Raw genomic sequence first — 17708 nt, forward strand, 5'->3', positions numbered from 1 at the left:
ACATGAAAGTGGTTGGTTTTTGGCATCTTATTTGTCCAGCTTCCGTACTCCTTTGTATACACTTTACAAGAAGAAATACATTGTCGGCAAACTCCGTAGCTTGCTAGCTTGTGCACGCCAGCTTTCTGAGACTCTTGTTTTGTTAGCGCAACTGTGCAGTCGGTCTTTAGAGTTTTGACGACAGGTACGGCGCCAGAGTCTGTTGAAATAAAGTGTTTCTCGCCTTCCAGTCGGTCATTTTAATGAGCTGGCAGCAGCCAGCGTCATCTCAGAAGACCCTCGGGTGCCGTGAATGTCAATCAAGTGACGGAAGTGACGTCATAGTGAAGATTTATGATCGCTCATTTTTAGGACTATTTTTTTAATGCCTGGCTGGTGATCGACTGACACACCCTCCGAGATCGACCGGTAGATCGCGATCGACGTAATGAGCACCCCTGGTGTAAACGCTTTCTTCTGGTGAGTCTGCGCTTCCCCGGACACACAACAACACTATGAGACCGGGCTTTCTGCTCCGCCGCTCCCAGTCTGTGGAACGCGCTACCTGACCACCTGAGGGCACCCCAGACTGTGGATGCTTTTTAAAAAAGGCTTAAAAACTCTTCTTTTAAAAAAAAAAGCCTTTTTTAGACATATGCGTGCTAGTTCCAGCTATTAGGTTGTTCTAGTTTTTATTTGTATTTTTTCAATACACTGTAGTACTTCGAGGTTGTTTACTCAATGTAAAGTGCTTTTACAAATAAAATCTATTATTAGGGCCCGCAATGGCCCTTTGCAAAAGGACTCCCACAGGGAGTCCTTATGCAATGGGACATAAGGACCTATTGAATTTCTAAGGTTTTATTATTCTTTCTTTCTTTCTTTCTTTCTTTCTTCTTCCGCCGCCTCTTCGAGCACTAATTTGACCCACTTAACATGCTTCAAAACTCACCATATTTGACCCACACATCAGGACCTGCGAAAATTGTCTTTTAATAAAAAAAACAAACTGCAAAAATCAAAATTGCGCTCTAGCGCCCCCTAGGAAAAAAAAAAACTAGACTGCCTGTAACTCCCACTAGGAAGGTCGGAAAGACATGAAACAAAATCCTCTATGTAGGTCTGAACCAGACCTAACTTTCATAATGGTACATTCTCGGGCTAAAATCAACAGGAAGTTGGCAATTCCCCCTTCAAGACAAAAAAGTACTAAAAACAGTCACTTTTGCCTCTTTGAGCTGTAATTTGACCCCCTTAACATGCTTCAAAACTCACCAAACTGAACACACACATCAGGACTGGCTAAAACTGCGATCTAATGAAAAAACCTAACCCCAAATCTAAAAATTGTGCTCTACAGCAATTTTTTAATAAAACGCACAAAAAACTGCTCCTCGGATGAAAAATCTGACAAAACTGCCTGTAACTCCCACTGGGAAGGTCGTAGAGACATGAAACGAAAACCTCTCCGTAGGTCTCACTTAGACCTACATTTCATAAATTGACAACCCCCAGCAAAAATCAACAGGAAGTTTGCTATTCCCCCTTCAACACAACATTTTTGTTAAAACCGGTCACCTTCCTTCAAAATCTATCTCCTCTGAGCGCGTTTGTCGTTTAGACTTCAAACTAACACAGGAGAGAGATTGAACCCTTGTGTATAAAAGTATAGAACAACTTTTTAATGCCTGCTCCGGTTTTGATTTTATGACCCTTCAAAGACCCGCTGCACTGATGCTCCTGCGGTGCTGTTTTTTTTAAGATGGCTGCTTAAAAGCAGGAAGCACCAACGTGCCCACACAATGCAGACAAGGTAGGTACACTAGACAAAAGTCTTGGGACACTTCAGACTAAAAGTAGACAAAAGTATTGGGACACTTAGGACTAGCACCTGCCAAATACGCGGGCCCGAACAACGCTGCTTGCAGCTTTAATTATTATTACTTCCTCATTCTCCGCCAATCACCTTTCAGACACAGACGGTGTGTTTGTGACCATGGGAAAAACTGACATCAAATTCAAACCACGCATATATAAAACATTGACATGAGGTGATCGTTGGAGTATGAATTGATACATACAGTCTAGCCTATTATTTATGCTTTATTGACAAGTGATTACCGTATTTTCCGCACCATAAGGCGCCCTGGGTTACAAGCCGCGCCTTCAATGAACGGCATATTTCAAAACTTTGTCCACCTATAAGCCGCCCCGTGTTGTAAGCCGCATCTAACTGCGCTAAAGGAATGTCAAAAAAACAGTCAAATAGGTCAGTCAAACTTTAATAATATATTAAAACCAGCGTGATGTGGGCGCGCATGGAATCGTATATCAACATGGACTTAAACTTAAACTTACCTTAACCACTCGCTCATCTTTTCTTCATCCATCCCTTCGAGTTAGCTGTTATGATGACGCCGGCTGGAAAAGTCTCTTTTGGCAAGGTCTTCCTTTTGAATATCACCATGGGTGGAAGTTTCTGGCCATTAGCATGGCAAGCTAGAACCACAGTGAAGGATGACTTCTCATTCCCTGTGGTGCGAATATTCACCGTACGTGCTCCCGTTGTATCCACAGTGCGGTTCACAGGAATATCAGTTGCTGTGAAATAGTAATCCGTGTGTGGATGGAGAGATTGCGTCTTTTCATGAACCGGAAACCTGTCGCTTAGTAGGAGCCATTTTGTGGTCTTTACAGATGTAAACACACAAAGGAAATGAAACGTACGGTATTATCTGCGCGCTTTTTCTTCTTCTACGCGGGCGGGTGGTTGCTTACAGTAGAAGAAGAAGCGCTTCCTGTTCTATGGGGGCGGGTGCTTACCTTGGCGGTTGCTTGCGTAGAAGAAGAAGCGCTTCCTGTTCTACCGGGAAAAAAGATGGCGGCTGTTTACCGTAGTTACGAGACCGAAACTTTATGAAAATGAATCTTAATATTAATCCATATATAAAGCGCACCGGGTTATAAGGCGCACTGTCAGCTTTTGAGAAAATTTGTGGTTTTTAGGTGCGCCTTATAGTGCGGAAAATACGGTACATTTCTTCAAGGTTTGCAGTTATATTTTATCCAACTGTTTTTCCTGGACCTCCCATTAAAATGTCTTTCAAACGTAAGCATTTACGTGTGAAAAAAGTTGTCCTGGCTGAATTTCCAACCATTAAAATTGTTATCCTCGCAGTTTTTCCCAGATTTGTGCAGCCCTGCTGTCCAGAATGAATGAAACGCACACTTCTCGCTTTCTGCTTCCTCCAGCTCATGTCCGACGCAGATCTGTCCGACGCAGAGAAAGTGTACGCAGAGTGCGGCCAGCCGGGCCCCCTGTCTTGGACGCAGTGTATTTCCCCACCACGCATGAAACAGTGTGTCAAGATTGGGGAGGGTACGTTCGGCGAGGTCTTCTCCACCAGCAACGCCTCCGGAGAGGTGGTTGCTCTCAAAGTACGTGTGCACACATCACACACATATGTGATCGCCAAGGTTGGGCGTCACTTCAGTTATTTGTTCGTTAGCTATTTAATATGCTCGTTAGCTTGCTGGCAACATAATTAATAACTTGGTGAAAGCTTTAAAGGAAATGTCGAAAATTGTTTATGTATTAAGGGATTAGATTTTGTGCTTCATCCGCAATGTTGTGAAGGATAAAGATGCATTGTGTTGATTAAAAAACAACAACCTATTATCATAAGAAAATTAAACTAAATGAAGTGACATTGGATAAAGTGCTTGTCCATCCATTGTTGTCCGAGGTCGGGTCGCGGGGGCAGCAGCTTAAGCAGGGAAGCCCAGACTTCCCTCTCCCCAGCCACTTCGTCCAGCTCCTCCCGGGGGATCCCGAGGCGTTCCCAGGCCAGCCGGGAGAGATAGTCTTCCCAGCGTGTCCTGGGTCTTCCCCGTGGCCTCCTACCGGTCGGACGTGCCCGAAACACCTTCCTAGGGAGGCGTTCGGGTGGCATCCTGACCAGATGCCCGAACCACCTCATCTGGCTCCTCTCCATGTGGAGGAGCAGCGGCTTTACTTTGAGCTCCCCCCTGAATGACAGAGCTTCTCACCCTATCTCTAAGGGAGAGCCCCGCCACTCGGCGGAGGAAACTCATTTCGGCCGCTTGTACCCGTGATCTTGTCCTTTCGGTCATAACCCAAAGCTCATGACCATAGGTGAGGATGGGAACGTAGATCGACCGGTAAATCGAGAGCTTTGCCTTCCGGCTCAGCTCCTTCTTCACCACAACGGATCGATACAGCGTCCGCATTACTGAAGACGCCGCACCGATCCGCCTGTCGATCTCACGATCCACTCTTCCCTCACTCGTGAACAAGACTCCGAGGTACTTGAACTCCTCCACTTGGGGCAAGATCTCCTCCCCAACCCGGAGATGGCACTCCACCCTTTTCCGGGAGAGAACCATGGACTCGGACTTGGAGGTGCTGATTCCCATCCCAGTCGCTTCACACTCCGCTGCGAACCGATCCAGTGAGAGCTGAAGATCCTGGCCGGAGGAAGCCATCAGGACCACATCATCTGCAAATAGCAGTGACCTCATCCTGCAGCCACCAAACCAGATCCCCTCAACGCCCTGACTGCGCCTAGAAATTCTGTCCATAAAGGTTATGAACAGAATCGGTGACAAAGGGCAGCCTTGGCGGAGTCCAACCCTCACTGGAAACGTGTCCGACTTACTGCCGGCAATGCGGACCAAGCTCTGGCACTGATCATACAGGGAGCGAACTGCCACAATAAGACAGTCCGTTACCCCATACTCTCTGAGCACTCCCCACAGGACTTCCCGAGGGACACGGTCGAATGCCTTCTCCAAGTCCACAAAGCACATGTAGACTGGTTGGGCAAACTCCCATGCACCCTCAAGGACCCTGCCGAGAGTATAGAGCTGGTCCACAGTTCCACGACCAGGACGAAAACCACACTGTTCCTCCTGAATCCGAGGTTCGACTATCCGGCGTAGCCTCCTCTCCAGTACACCTGAATAGACCTTACCGGGAAGGCTGAGGAGTATGATCCCACGATAGTGGGTTCCCCTTTTTAAAGAGAGGAACAACCACCCCGGTCTGCCAATCCAGAGGTACCGCCCCCGATGTCCACGCGATGTTGCAGAGTCTTGTCAACCAAGACAGCCCCACAACATCCAGAGCCTTAAGGAACTCCGGGCGGATCTCATCCACCCCCGGGGCCTTGCCACCGAGGAGCTTTTTAACTACCTCGGCAACCTCAGCCCCAGAAATAGGAGAGCCCACCACAGATTCCCCAGGCCGAGGTTCCTCATAGGAAGACGTGCTGGTGGGATTGAGGAGGTCTTCGAAGTATTCCCTCCACCGATCCACAACATCCGCAGTCGAGGTCCGCAGAGCACCATCCCCACCATACACGGTGTTGACACTGCACTGCTTCCCCTTCCTGAGGCGGCGGATGGTGGTCCAGAATTGCTTCGAAGCCGTCCGGAACTCTTTTTCCACGGCCTCCCCGAACTCCTCCCATGTCCGAGTTTTTGCCTCCGCGACCGCTGAAGCCGCACACCGCTTGGCCTGTCGGTACCTGTCTGCTGCCTCAGGAGTCCCATGAGCCAAAAGAACCCGATAGGACTCCTTCTTCAGCCTGACGGCATCCCTCACCGCCGCCGTCCACCAACGGGTTCTAGGATTACCGCCACGACAGGCACCAACTACCTTGCGGCCACAGTGCTTGTATTTGTGTTATATAACTTGTTTGTAGCGTATTTTTTATTGGGATGAAGTAGTACACAAATACATCAATCTTAGTATGTACAACAAAGACATTTACTGTATCCTATTTCTTTAAACGCTCATATAGACTAGAGATGGATCGATTATTGACTGGGCCAATTTTCGACGCCAATATTTGTCATTTTGACATACAGCAGATACAATATATACCGTATTTTCCGCACTATAAGGCGCACCGGATTATTAGCCGCACCTTCAATGAATGGCATATTTCAAAACTTTGTCCACCTATAAGCCGCCCCGGACTATAAGCCGCGCCTACGCTGCGCTAAAGGGAATGTCAAAAAAACAGTCAGATAGGTCAGTCAAACTTTAATAATATATTAAAAACCAGCGTTCTAACAACTCTGTCCCAAAATGTACGCAAATGTGCAATCACAAACATAGTAAAATTCAAAATAGTGCAGAGCAATAGCAACATAATGTTGCTCGAACGTTAATGTCACAACACACAAAATAAACATAGCGCTCACCTTCTGAAGTTATTCTTCATTCGTAAATCCTTCGAATTCTTCGTCTTCGGTGTCCGAATTGAAAAGTTGGGCAAATGTGGGATCCAAAATGGCCGGTTCCGTCTCGTCGAAGTCATCGGAGTCAGTGTCACTGTTGTCCAGCAGTTCTGTGAATCCTGCCTTCCGGAAAGCTCGGACCACAGTTGTGACCGAAATATCTGCCCAGGCATTTACGATCCACTGGCAAATGTTGGCGTATGTCGTCCGGCGCTGTCTGCCTGTCTTAGTGAAGGTGTGTTCGCCTTCGGTCATCCATTGTTCCCACGCCGTTCGCAGTCGTGATTTGAATGCCCTGTTGACACCAATATCCAGCGGTTGGAGTTCTTTGGTTAATCCACCCGGAATGACGGCGAGTGTTGTATTTGTGTGCTTCACTTGTTTTTTGACACCATCTGTGATGTGGGCGCGCATGGAGTCGTATATCAACATGGACGGAGCTGTGTGAAAAAAGCCACCCGGCCTCTTCGCGTAAACTTCCCTTAACCACTCGCTCATCTTTTCTTCATCCATCCATCCCTTCGAGTTAGCTTTTATGATGACGCCGGCTGGAAAGGTCTCTTTTGGCAAGGTCTTCCTTTTGAATATCACCATGGGTGGAAGTTTCTGGCCATTAGCATGGCAAGCTAGAACCACAGTGAAGGATGACTTCTCATTCCCTGTGGTGCGAATATTCACCGTACGTGCTCCCGTTGTATCCACGGTGCGTTTCACAGGAATATCAGTTGCTGTGAAATAGTAATCCGTGTGTGGATGGAGAGATTGCGTCTTTTCATGAACCGGATCCCTGACGCTTAGTAGGAGACATTTTGTGGTCTTTACAGATGTAAACACACAAAGGAAATGAAACGTACGGTGATATCCGCGCGCTTTTTCTTCTTCTACGCGGGCGGGTGGTTGCTTACAGTAGAAGAAGAAGCGCTTCCTGTTCTATGGGGGCGGGTGCTTACCTTGGCGGTTGCTTGCGTAGAAGAAGAAGCGCTTCCTGTTCTACGGGGAAAAAAGATGGCGGCTGTTTACCTAAGTTGCGAGATCGAAACTTTATGAAAATGAATCTTAATATGTATCCATATATAAAGCGCACCGGGTTAAAAGGCGCACTGTCAGCTTTTGAGAAAATTTGTGGTTTTTAGGTGCGGCTAATAGTGCGGAAAATACGGTAGTTAATATTGTTAAAAAATTAAAGGTGTTTAATGATAATACAAGAATGTTTAATACATATAGTTAATATTGTTAACAAGTTAAAGGTGTTTAAAGATAATACAAGCATGTTTAACACATATAGTTAATATTGTTAATAAGTTAAAGGTGTTTAAAGATAATACAAGCATGTTTAACACATATAGATTCCTTTCTTTCATGAAGACAAGAATATAAGTTGGTGTATTACCTGATTCTGATGACTTGCATTGATTGGAATCAGACAGTGGTGCTGATAAGGTCCGCATTTTCGAATGGAGGAGAAAAAAAGTCCTCCTTTCTGTCCAATACCACATGAAAGTTGTTGGGTTTTGGCATCTTATTTGTCCAGCTTTCGTACTCCTTTGTATACACTTTACAAGAAATACATTGTCGGCAAACTCCGTAGCTTGCTAGCTTGTGCACGCCAGCTTTCTGAGACTCTTATTTTGTTAGCGCAACTGTGCAGTCGGTCTTTGGAGTTTTGACGACAGGTACGGCGCCAGAGTCTGTTGAAATAAAGTGTTTCTCGCCTTCCAGTCGGTCATTTTAATGAGCTGGCAGCAGCCAGCGTCATCTCAGAAGACCCTCGGGTGCCGTGAATGTCAATCAAGTGACGAAAATGACGTCATTGTGAAGATTTATGATCGCTCATTTTTAGGACTATTTTTTTAATGCCTGGCTGGTGATCGACTGACACACCCTCCGAGATCGACCGGTAGCTCGCGATCGACGTAATGAGCACCCCTGAGAGATGATCTATATCTGCGGTACACATTTACTTTAGAAAAGAGAAGTGTGGGATATTTAATTTGTTGCCTTATTTGACTTTATTCAATATTTGAGTAGAATTGTATTTAAAAAAAATCAGTTTTCTTTTAAGTAATATTGAAATTGATCAGAGCTGTTTATCTATTGTATAGAGCAGTGGTTCTCAACCTTTTTGCAGTGATGTACCCCCTGTGAACATTTTTTAAATTCAAGTACCCCCTAATCAGAGCAAAGCATTTTGAGTTTGAGTTTGAGTTTATTTCGAACATGCAAGCATACAACATGATACATCACAATCTCCAGTTTCTCTTTTCAACATGTTCGAAAAGGAGTAGGAAGAAGCAGAGCTTATTGAATCCCACCCCTTTTCTTTTACATAACAGTCGCTAAAACTTTTGTTCACTTCCGGTTCTCAATTTATTCACAATACACCCCATAAGTAATCACAATAAAATAAGTAAATAAATGAAGTAAGTTAGATTTCATATGTTGAGATAAGTAAGATTATATTGTGAGTGAAAGAATGAAAGAATGGATGAGTTAAATAAATTCAGAATGTTTATCATGGTTCTTCTTCTTTGTACTTTGTAAACACTTTTAAGTTTGAAGAGTTTCTTGAAGTGGATCATATTAGTACATTGTTTGATTGCTTTGCTTAATCCATTCCATCATTTAATTCCACATACTGATATACTGAAGGTCTTAAGTGTTGTACGTGCATACAAATGTTTTAAATTACATTTCTCTCTAAGATTATATTTCTCCTCTTTTTTTTGAGAAGAATTGTTGTATATTCTTGGGTAGCAGGTTATAGTTTGCTTTGTGTATCATTTTAGCTGTTTGCAAATTCACTATGTCGTAGAATTTCAGTATCTTTGATTCAATGAATAAAGGATTTGTGTGTTCTCTATATCCAACATTATGTATTATTCTAACTGATCTTTTTTGTAACACCGTTAATGAATGAAGTGTACTTTTGTAGTTATTTCCCCATATTTCTACACAGTAACTCAGATATGGTAACACTAGTGAGCAGTAGAGAATATGAAGTGATTTTTTTGTCTAGAACATGTTTTGCTTTATTCATTATTGACGTGTTTCTTGCTACTTTATGTTGTATATTTTTTACGTGAGATTTCCAGTTCAATTTATCATCAATCATTATACCTAGAAATTTGGTTTCATTTACTCTTTCAATTTCTATTCCGTGAATTTGTATTTGTGTTTGACTTTCTCTTCTACTGTTACCAAATAGCATTATTTTAGTTTTACTGAGATTCAACGATAGTCTGTTTTTGTCAAACCATCTTTTTAATTTGTTAATTTCTTCTGTTATTATTTGTAGTATCTTCTGTGTGTTCTCTCCTGAACAAAACGCTGTTGTATCATCCGCAAATAATACTAACTTTAAATCCGTTGTAACTTTACAAATGTCATTTATATATACAGGTAAAAGCCAGTAAATTAGAATATTTTGAAAAACTTGATTTATTTCAGTAATTGCATTCAAAAGGTGTAACTTGTACATTATATTTATTCATTGCACACAGACTGATGCATTCAAATGTTTATTTCATTTAATTTTGATGATTTGAAGTGGCAACAAATGAAAATCCAAAATTCTGTGTCACAAAATTAGAATATTACTTAAGGCTAATACAAAAAAGGGATTTTTAGAAATGTTGGCCAACTGAAAAGTATGAAAATGAAAAATATGAGCATGTACAATACTCAATACTTGGTTGGAGCTCCTTTTGCCTCAATTACTGCGTTAATGCGGCGTGGCATGGAGTCGATGAGTTTCTGGCACTGCTCAGGTGTTATGAGAGCCCAGGTTGCTCTGATAGTGGCCTTCAACTCTTCTGCGTTTTTGGGTCTGGCATTCTGCATCTTCCTTTTCACAATACCCCACAGATTTTCTATGGGGCTAAGGTCAGGGGAGTTGGCGGGCCAATTTAGAACAGAAATACCATGGTCCGTAAACCAGGCACGGGTAGATTTTGCGCTGTGTGCAGGCGCCAAGTCCTGTTGGAACTTGAAATCTCCATCTCCATAGAGCAGGTCAGCAGCAGGAAGCATGAAGTGCTCTAAAACTTGCTGGTAGACGGCTGCGTTGACCCTGGATCTCAGGAAACAGAGTGGACCGACACCAGCAGATGACATGGCACCCCAAACCATCACTGATGGTGGAAACTTTACACTAGACTTCAGGCAACGTGGATCCTGTGCCTCTCCTGTCTTCCTCCAGACTCTGGGACCTCGATTTCCAAAGGAAATGCAAAATGTGCATGGTTGGGTGATGGTTTGGGCTGCCATGTCATCTGCTGGTGTCGGTCCACTCTGTTTCCTGAGATCCAGGGTCAACGCAGCCGTCTACCAGCAAGTTTTAGAGCACTTCATGCTTCCTGCTGCTGACCTGCTCTATGGAGATGGAGATTTCAAGTTCCAACAGGACTTGGCGCCTGCACACAGCGCAAAATCTACCCGTGCCTGGTTTACGGACCATGGTATTTCTGTTCTAAATTGGCCCGCCAACTCCCCTGACCTTAGCCCCATAGAAAATCTGTGGGGTATTGTGAAAAGGAAGATGCAGAATGCCAGACCCAAAAACGCAGAAGAGTTGAAGGCCACTATCAGAGCAACCTGGGCTCTCATAACACCTGAGCAGTGCCAGAAACTCATGGACTCCATGCCACGCCGCATTAACGCAGTAATTGAGGCAAAAGGAGCTCCAACCAAGTATTGAGTATTGTACATGCTCATATTTTTCATTTTCATACTTTTCAGTTGGCCAACATTTCTAAAAATCCCTTTTTTGTATTAGCCTTAAGTAATATTCTAATTTTGTGACACACGGAATTTTGGATTTTCATTTGTTGCCACTTCAAATCATCAAAATTAAATGAAATAAACATTTGAATGCATCAGTCTGTGTGCAATGAATAAATATAATGTACAAGTTACACCTTTTGAATGCAATTACTGAAATAAATCAAGTTTTTCAAAATATTCTAATTTACTGGCTTTTACCTGTAGATTGAATAATTTAGGTCCTAGTATTGATCCCTGAGGTACACCACAGGATATATTTAGCGTTGTAGAGGCGTGTTCGCCTAGCTTCACGTATTGTTTCCTGTTCATTAGATAACTTCTTATCCAGTTTAAGACTAACCCTCTGATGCCATATCGTTCTAGTTTTTTGATTAAAATATTGTGATTAATTGTGTCAAATGCTTTAGTTAGATCCATTGGTTGAAAAAAAGAGATAAAGAAGTAAAATACAGCACTATGTCATCAGTTTCTGATTTATTAAATTGTATAACAGTGCAAAATATTGCTCATTTGTTGCTATTTGGAAAAAAAGATATAACAATAACTAAAAACGTGTTGAAAAATAAACAAGTGATTCAATCATAAATAAAGATTTCTACACATAGAAGTAATCATCAACTTAAAGTGCCCTCTTTGGGGATTGTAATAGAGATCCATCTGGATTCATGAACTTAATTCTAAACATTTCTTCACAAAAATAGAAATCTTTAACATCAATATTTATGGAACATGTCCACACAAAAATCTAGCTGTCAACACTGAATATTGCATTGTTGCATTTCTTTTCACACTTCTTTTTGACAGACATTTTAAAAAAATCTCACATACCCCTTGGCATACCTTCAAGTACCCCCAGGGGTACGCGTACCCCCATTTGAGAACCACTGGTATAGAGGAATGTAGTTAATCATAGAACTGGCCTTTTTGTCCGTGCCGACACCGATAATCGATAATCTTTCTCTTTTTCTCTATCTTCTTGTTATGTGACATTCATCCTCCACTGTTGCCATTTCTAATATAAAGTAGTGTCAAGTTCTTACTTATATCTGTCAGTAAACTTTCCATGAAAGCACTAAAACATACCGGTGTAGTGACTTTACATTATTCACCCAAGGAACTTTAGTTATTAGAGAGTTACGGTCACGGGACACATTTCGGGCGTTGTTGCACTAGTGAGCCACGGATGAGGAGATGCTGCTCCGTTATTGATTGAAGTAAAGTCTGAAAACAGTTAGCTCCATCTTTTGACACTTCTTCCACTCTCGTCCTTGCACACTACACCGCTACAACAAAGATGACGCTGTCAAAGTGGAGGCACGTAAATAAGACCTGCCCACAAAACGGTGCATCCTGAAGTAGGGATGTCCCGATCCGATATTTGGATCGGATCGGCTGCCGATATTTGCCAAAAATTGCGTATCGGCAAGGCATGGGAAAATGCCGATCCAGATCCAGTTTAAAAAAAAAACTCCGGTCTGTGTTTTCCAAAGCACCTATTTAAATAATACATTCCACTTTTCTGCTGCTCCCTGATTTCCGTTCCGCATTTTTCAGCACACCTTCAACACGTCCACAGGTCTGTGGATTCTCACGCAGTTGCTTTTAGCTGCTGGCATTAGACGACAGGCTCTTCTCACTCTTTCCTGTGTCTCCCTCTCACAGACAGCGAGCGCAACTTCTTACACACGTCACATACTGTCACGTCATACGTCACATACGTATACGTCCTCCCCGAGCAGGGAGGTAGCAGCATGGCTAACGTTAGCTGTGATGCTCGCGCAGCCGTGTGACCAACGTTCTCTCTAAGGTGCGCGCTTGTGCAATTGCAAACTGCTCAAGCGTCCACTGCGCATAGCAATTATTTGCCACGCACAAAATCACATAAAAAAAATAAGCGCATAACAATTTTCGACACACGGACACGACAGAGACAACAGTTTTCGTCATCATTGTTCAAATATTGTGACGTCTGTCGAGACGCTTATCTCCATTCGGTGCCACACGTCCACACCATCAAAATGCCGAGGCAAAAATGTCCACATCAACACCGTATGAAAAAATTTGTGATTTTTTTTTTAGTTGTGATTTCCTTCTCTGCATGAAAGTTTAAAAGTAGCAAAAAATTAATGCAGTATGAAGAAGAATGTTTTAATGTAGACATGCAAGCCTTGAAAGAAAATGTTGAAAATCAAGACTACATTTCCTGCAAATGGGTGCATTTCTACCCTATATTTTAACTTTAGATTTATTCTCATATCAAACTCTTTTGGCTGTCTTTTTGACACTTACATCCGGCGCCCCCCTCCACACCCCGGATTATAAATAATGTAAATAATTCAATGTGATTATCTTGTGTGATGACTGTATTATGATGATAGTATATATCTGATAGTATATATCTGTATCATGAATCAATTTCAGAATCAGAATCAGAATCAGCTTTATTGTCATTACGCAAGGTAACGAGATTGAGGCCATTCCATACAGTGCGATGTGTGCATGCTAGAAAAACAATGTGCAAATATATAAAAATATAAAAAATGTAGAAGTGCAATGAATATGGTGTGAAATGAATATATACATGAAAAAAACCGGTAAGGTCTATTCAGGTGTACTGGAGAGGAGGCTACGCCGGATAGTCGAACCTCGGATTCAGGAGGAACAGTGTGGTTTTCGTCCTGGTCGTGGAACTGTAGACCAGCTCTATACTCTCAGCAGGGTCCTTGAGGGTGCATGGGAGTTTGCCCAACCAGTCTACATGTGCTTTGTGGACTTGGAGAAGGCATTGGACCGTGTCCCTCGGGAAGTCCTGTGGGGAGTGCTCAGAGAGTATGGGGTTTCGGACTGTCTGATTGTGGCGGTCCGCTCCCTGTATGATCAGTGTCAGAGCTTGGTTCGCATTGCTGGCAGTAAGTCGGACACGTTTCCGGTGAGGGTTGGACTCCGCCAAGGCTGCCCTTTGTCACCGATTCTGTTCATAACTTTTATGGACAGAATTTCTAGGCGCAGTCAAGGCGTTGAGGGGATCCGGTTTGGTGGCTGCAGGATTAGGTCTCTGCTTTTTGCAGATGATTTGGTCCTGATGGCTTCATCTGGCCAGGATCTTCAGCTCTCACTGGATCGGTTCGCAGCTGAGTGTGAAGCGACTGGGATGAGAATCAGCACCTCCAAGTCCGAGTCCATGGTTCTCGCCCGGAAAAGGGTGGAGTGCCATCTCCGGGTTGGGGAGGAGATCTTGCCCCAAGTGGAGGAGTTCAAGTACCTCGGAGTCTTGTTCACGAGTGAGGGAAGAGTGGATCGTGAGATCGACAGGCGGATCGGTGCGGCGTCTTCAGTAATGCGGACGCTGTATCGATCCGTTGTGGTGAAGAAGGAGCTGAGCCGGAAGGCAAAGCTCTCAATTTACCGGTCGATCTACGTTCCCATCCTCACCTATGGTCATGAGCTTTGGGTTATGACCGAAAGGACAAGATCACGGGTACAAGCGGCCCAAATGAGTTTCCTCCGCCGGGTGGCGGGGCTCTCCCTTAGAGATAGGGTGAGAAGCTCTGTCATCCGGGGGGAGCTCAAAGTAAAGCCGCTGCTCCTCCACATTGAGAGGAGCCAGATGAGGTGGTTCGGGCATCTGGTCAGGATGCCACCCGAGCGCCTCCCTAAGGAGGTGTTTAGGGCATGTCCGACCGGTAGGAGGCCACGAGGAAGACCCAGGACACGTTGGGAAGACTATGTCTCCCGGCTGGCCTGGGAACGCCTCGGGATCCCCCAGGAGGAGCTGGACGAAGTGGCTGGGGAGAGGGAAGTCTGGGCTTCCCTGCTTAGGCTGCTGCCCCCGCGACCCGACCTCGGATAAGCGGAAGAAGATGGATGGATGGATGGATGGATGAAAAAAACAAAAAACAAAACAGGGTGGTTGGTGGAATGGGTTATTGCACCGAAGAGAAGGCAGTTATGAGGGACAATGGGGCAGTCCGTTCAGGATGGTTATGGCCCTGGGGAAGAAGCTGTTCTTTAGCCTGTTTGTTTTGGTTTTAATGCACCTGTAGCGCTTCCCAGAGGGCAGCAGGTGGAACAGGTCAGAGCCAGGGTGGGTGCTGTCCTTGATGATGGCACTGGCTCTGTTGAGGCAGCGGGAGGTGTAGATGTCCGTCAGAGAGGGGAGAGGGCGGCCGATGATCTTCTGAGCCGTCTTGACCACTCTTTACAGCCTCTCCCTGTCTGCTGCAGTGCAGCTGCCGTACCATACCGTAATACAGTAGGTCAGCAGGCTCTCGATGGACGAGCGGTAGAAGGTCAGCAGCAGGTCAGGCTTCAGGTTGTACTTCCCGAGGACTCTAAGGAAGTGTAGCCGCTGCTGAGCCTTCTTGATGATTGATGTGGTGTTGACTGTCCAGGAGAAGTCATTAGAGATGTGGACTCCAAGGTACCTGAAGGTGTGGACCCTCTCTACACGCTCGCCGTTGATGTAGAGGGGGGGCAGGGTCGGTGCTGCTCCTCCTGAAGTCGACGATAATTTTAAGAATTTTAATGAATTTAAGTGGACCCCGACTTAAACCAGTTGAAAAACGTATTGGGGTGTTACCATTTAGTGGTCAATTTTACGGAATATGTACTTCACTGTGCAACCTACTAATAAAAGTCCCAATCAATCAATCAAAACACAGAATCATCATACTGCTGTGATTATATGCATTCATTCAAGGCTAAGGCAAAATATCGAGATATATATATTGTGTATCGCAATATGGCCTTAAAATATGGCAATATTAAAAAAAGGCCATATCGCCCAGCCCTAGTTCAACGATGCCATTTCTGTTTGTCATGTATAATTTTGTCTATTTTGTGTTTTATCCTTGAATAAACAGGTCAGTTTCTTGTTACCAACCATTGTGTATTATTCAAACTCCCCTAATTCAGCTGGCTAGTTGTTATCAAGAGTACTAAAACCCTTTTCAACATGATTCTGACAACTAAGTAGGCTAAATAACTTTAAACTTTAATACATGCTCGGATAGGCCAGTATCGGTCAGTATCGGTATCGGTCAGTATCGGTATCGGTATCGGAAATGCAAAAACAATATCGGTATCAGATCGGAAGTGCAAAAACCTGGATCGGGACATCCCTATCCTGAAGCGACTGTCAGAAAGTGACTTGAAGATGATGTGTGAAACATCATCCATGCAAATATTTTGAGCAAAGAACCACCATTACATGTTGTTTAGACCACAAGGAAGCCTTTTACATTTAGAAACAAATAATAATATGACCCCTTTAATGTGCCTTATAATCCGATGCGCCTTTTTTATGAAAATCAAATCAAATCAAATCAACTTTATTTATAGAGCACATTTAAAATTTACCACAGGGGTAGCCAAAGTGCTGTACAATGAGCAGGTTAAAAGATAAAACGAGTACCGAGCAAACACAACACAACACAAACAGAACACGATAAAAAATAAATAATTAAAATAGAATTAATAAAAACATAAAAACAGGATCACAGCAGGTGTATTATGGGGCGCCATTGCAGGATGGATATCACTCAGTGTTAAAAGCCATGGAATAAAAGTATGTTTTTAAGAGAGATTTAAAAACAGGAAGAGAGGAGGCTTGTCTAACACTCAGGGGTAGGTCGTTCCAGAGCTTGGGAGCAGCAACGGCGAAAGCTCTGTCACCTCTAAGCTTCAGCCTTGTGTCAGGGACCGTCAACAGCAGCTGATCGGCTGATCTTAAGGATCGGGTGGGGCAGTAAGGCTGAAGGAGGTCGGAGAGATAGGTTGGCGCGAGGTTGTTTAGACATTTAAAAACAAATAAAAGGAGTTTAAAATGTATTCGGTAACGCACAGGGAGCCAGTGAAGGGACGCTAAAATAGGGGTGATGTGCTCACGTCTGCGGGTCTGTGTTAGCAGACGAGCAGCAGAGTTCTGCACGAGCTGCAGGCGGGCGAGGGAGGCCTGGCTAATGCCAACATACAGGGCATTACAATAATCAAGACGAGTTGAGATAAAAGCGTGGATTAATTTCTCAAGATCATGTCTTGATAGAAGCGGTTTCACTTTCGCTATTTGGCGTAATTGATCAAAGCTTTTTTGAACGACGCTGCTGATTTGTTTTTCGAATTTAAAATCTGAGTCAAACTTTACCCCCAGGTTTGTGACAGAGTCGCTGAGATACGGGGTCAGAGTGCCGAGGTCAACGTTGGGGGAGGGAGAGCGACTTGCACCGAACAACATAACTTCTGTTTTATCTTCATTTAGGCTCAGGAAGTTAGCTGAAAGCCAGACTTTGATGTCGTGCAGGCAGTCAATAAGACGTTGAACCGTGTTATTTTGTGCCATGGGAAAATAAATCTGGCAATCATCGGCATAAAAATGAAATGCAATACTGTACTTCCTAAAAATAGAACCAAGGGGGAGAAGGTAAAGCGCAAATAAAATTGGGGCAAGGATTGAGCCCTGGGGGACCCCATGTGGTAAAGGAGCTGTGGACGACATAAAACTGTCTACTTTTACACAAAAACTCCTGTCGGTTAGGTACGACCGGAACCAGTTGAGGGCGACGCCCTTAATGCCCACACAGTTCTCAAGACGAGAAAATAGACCTGACTAGACCTGCTCATCGGCAGTGTGCCCTATGGTCCAGAAAATACGGTACTATTCATGTTTAAATAACTTTTACTGC

The 17708-nt window shown here is 44.0% G+C and overlaps 1 protein-coding gene across 1 annotated transcript in view; it reads left to right on the forward strand.

Annotated features, from left to right (window-relative positions):
* haspin (histone H3 associated protein kinase) overlaps positions 1 to 17708 on the forward strand; it is a 76064-nt gene that overhangs the window by 41443 nt on the left and 16913 nt on the right. The window contains exon 7 of the mRNA XM_061984443.2: positions 3232 to 3417. Within this exon, the coding sequence (XP_061840427.1) occupies positions 3232 to 3417 (186 nt within the window). The remainder of the gene's footprint in view (positions 1 to 3231; positions 3418 to 17708) is intronic.

This window comes from Nerophis lumbriciformis, linkage group LG25 (genome assembly GCF_033978685.3).
Source record: "Nerophis lumbriciformis linkage group LG25, RoL_Nlum_v2.1, whole genome shotgun sequence".
NCBI lineage: Eukaryota > Metazoa > Chordata > Actinopteri > Syngnathiformes > Syngnathidae > Nerophis > Nerophis lumbriciformis.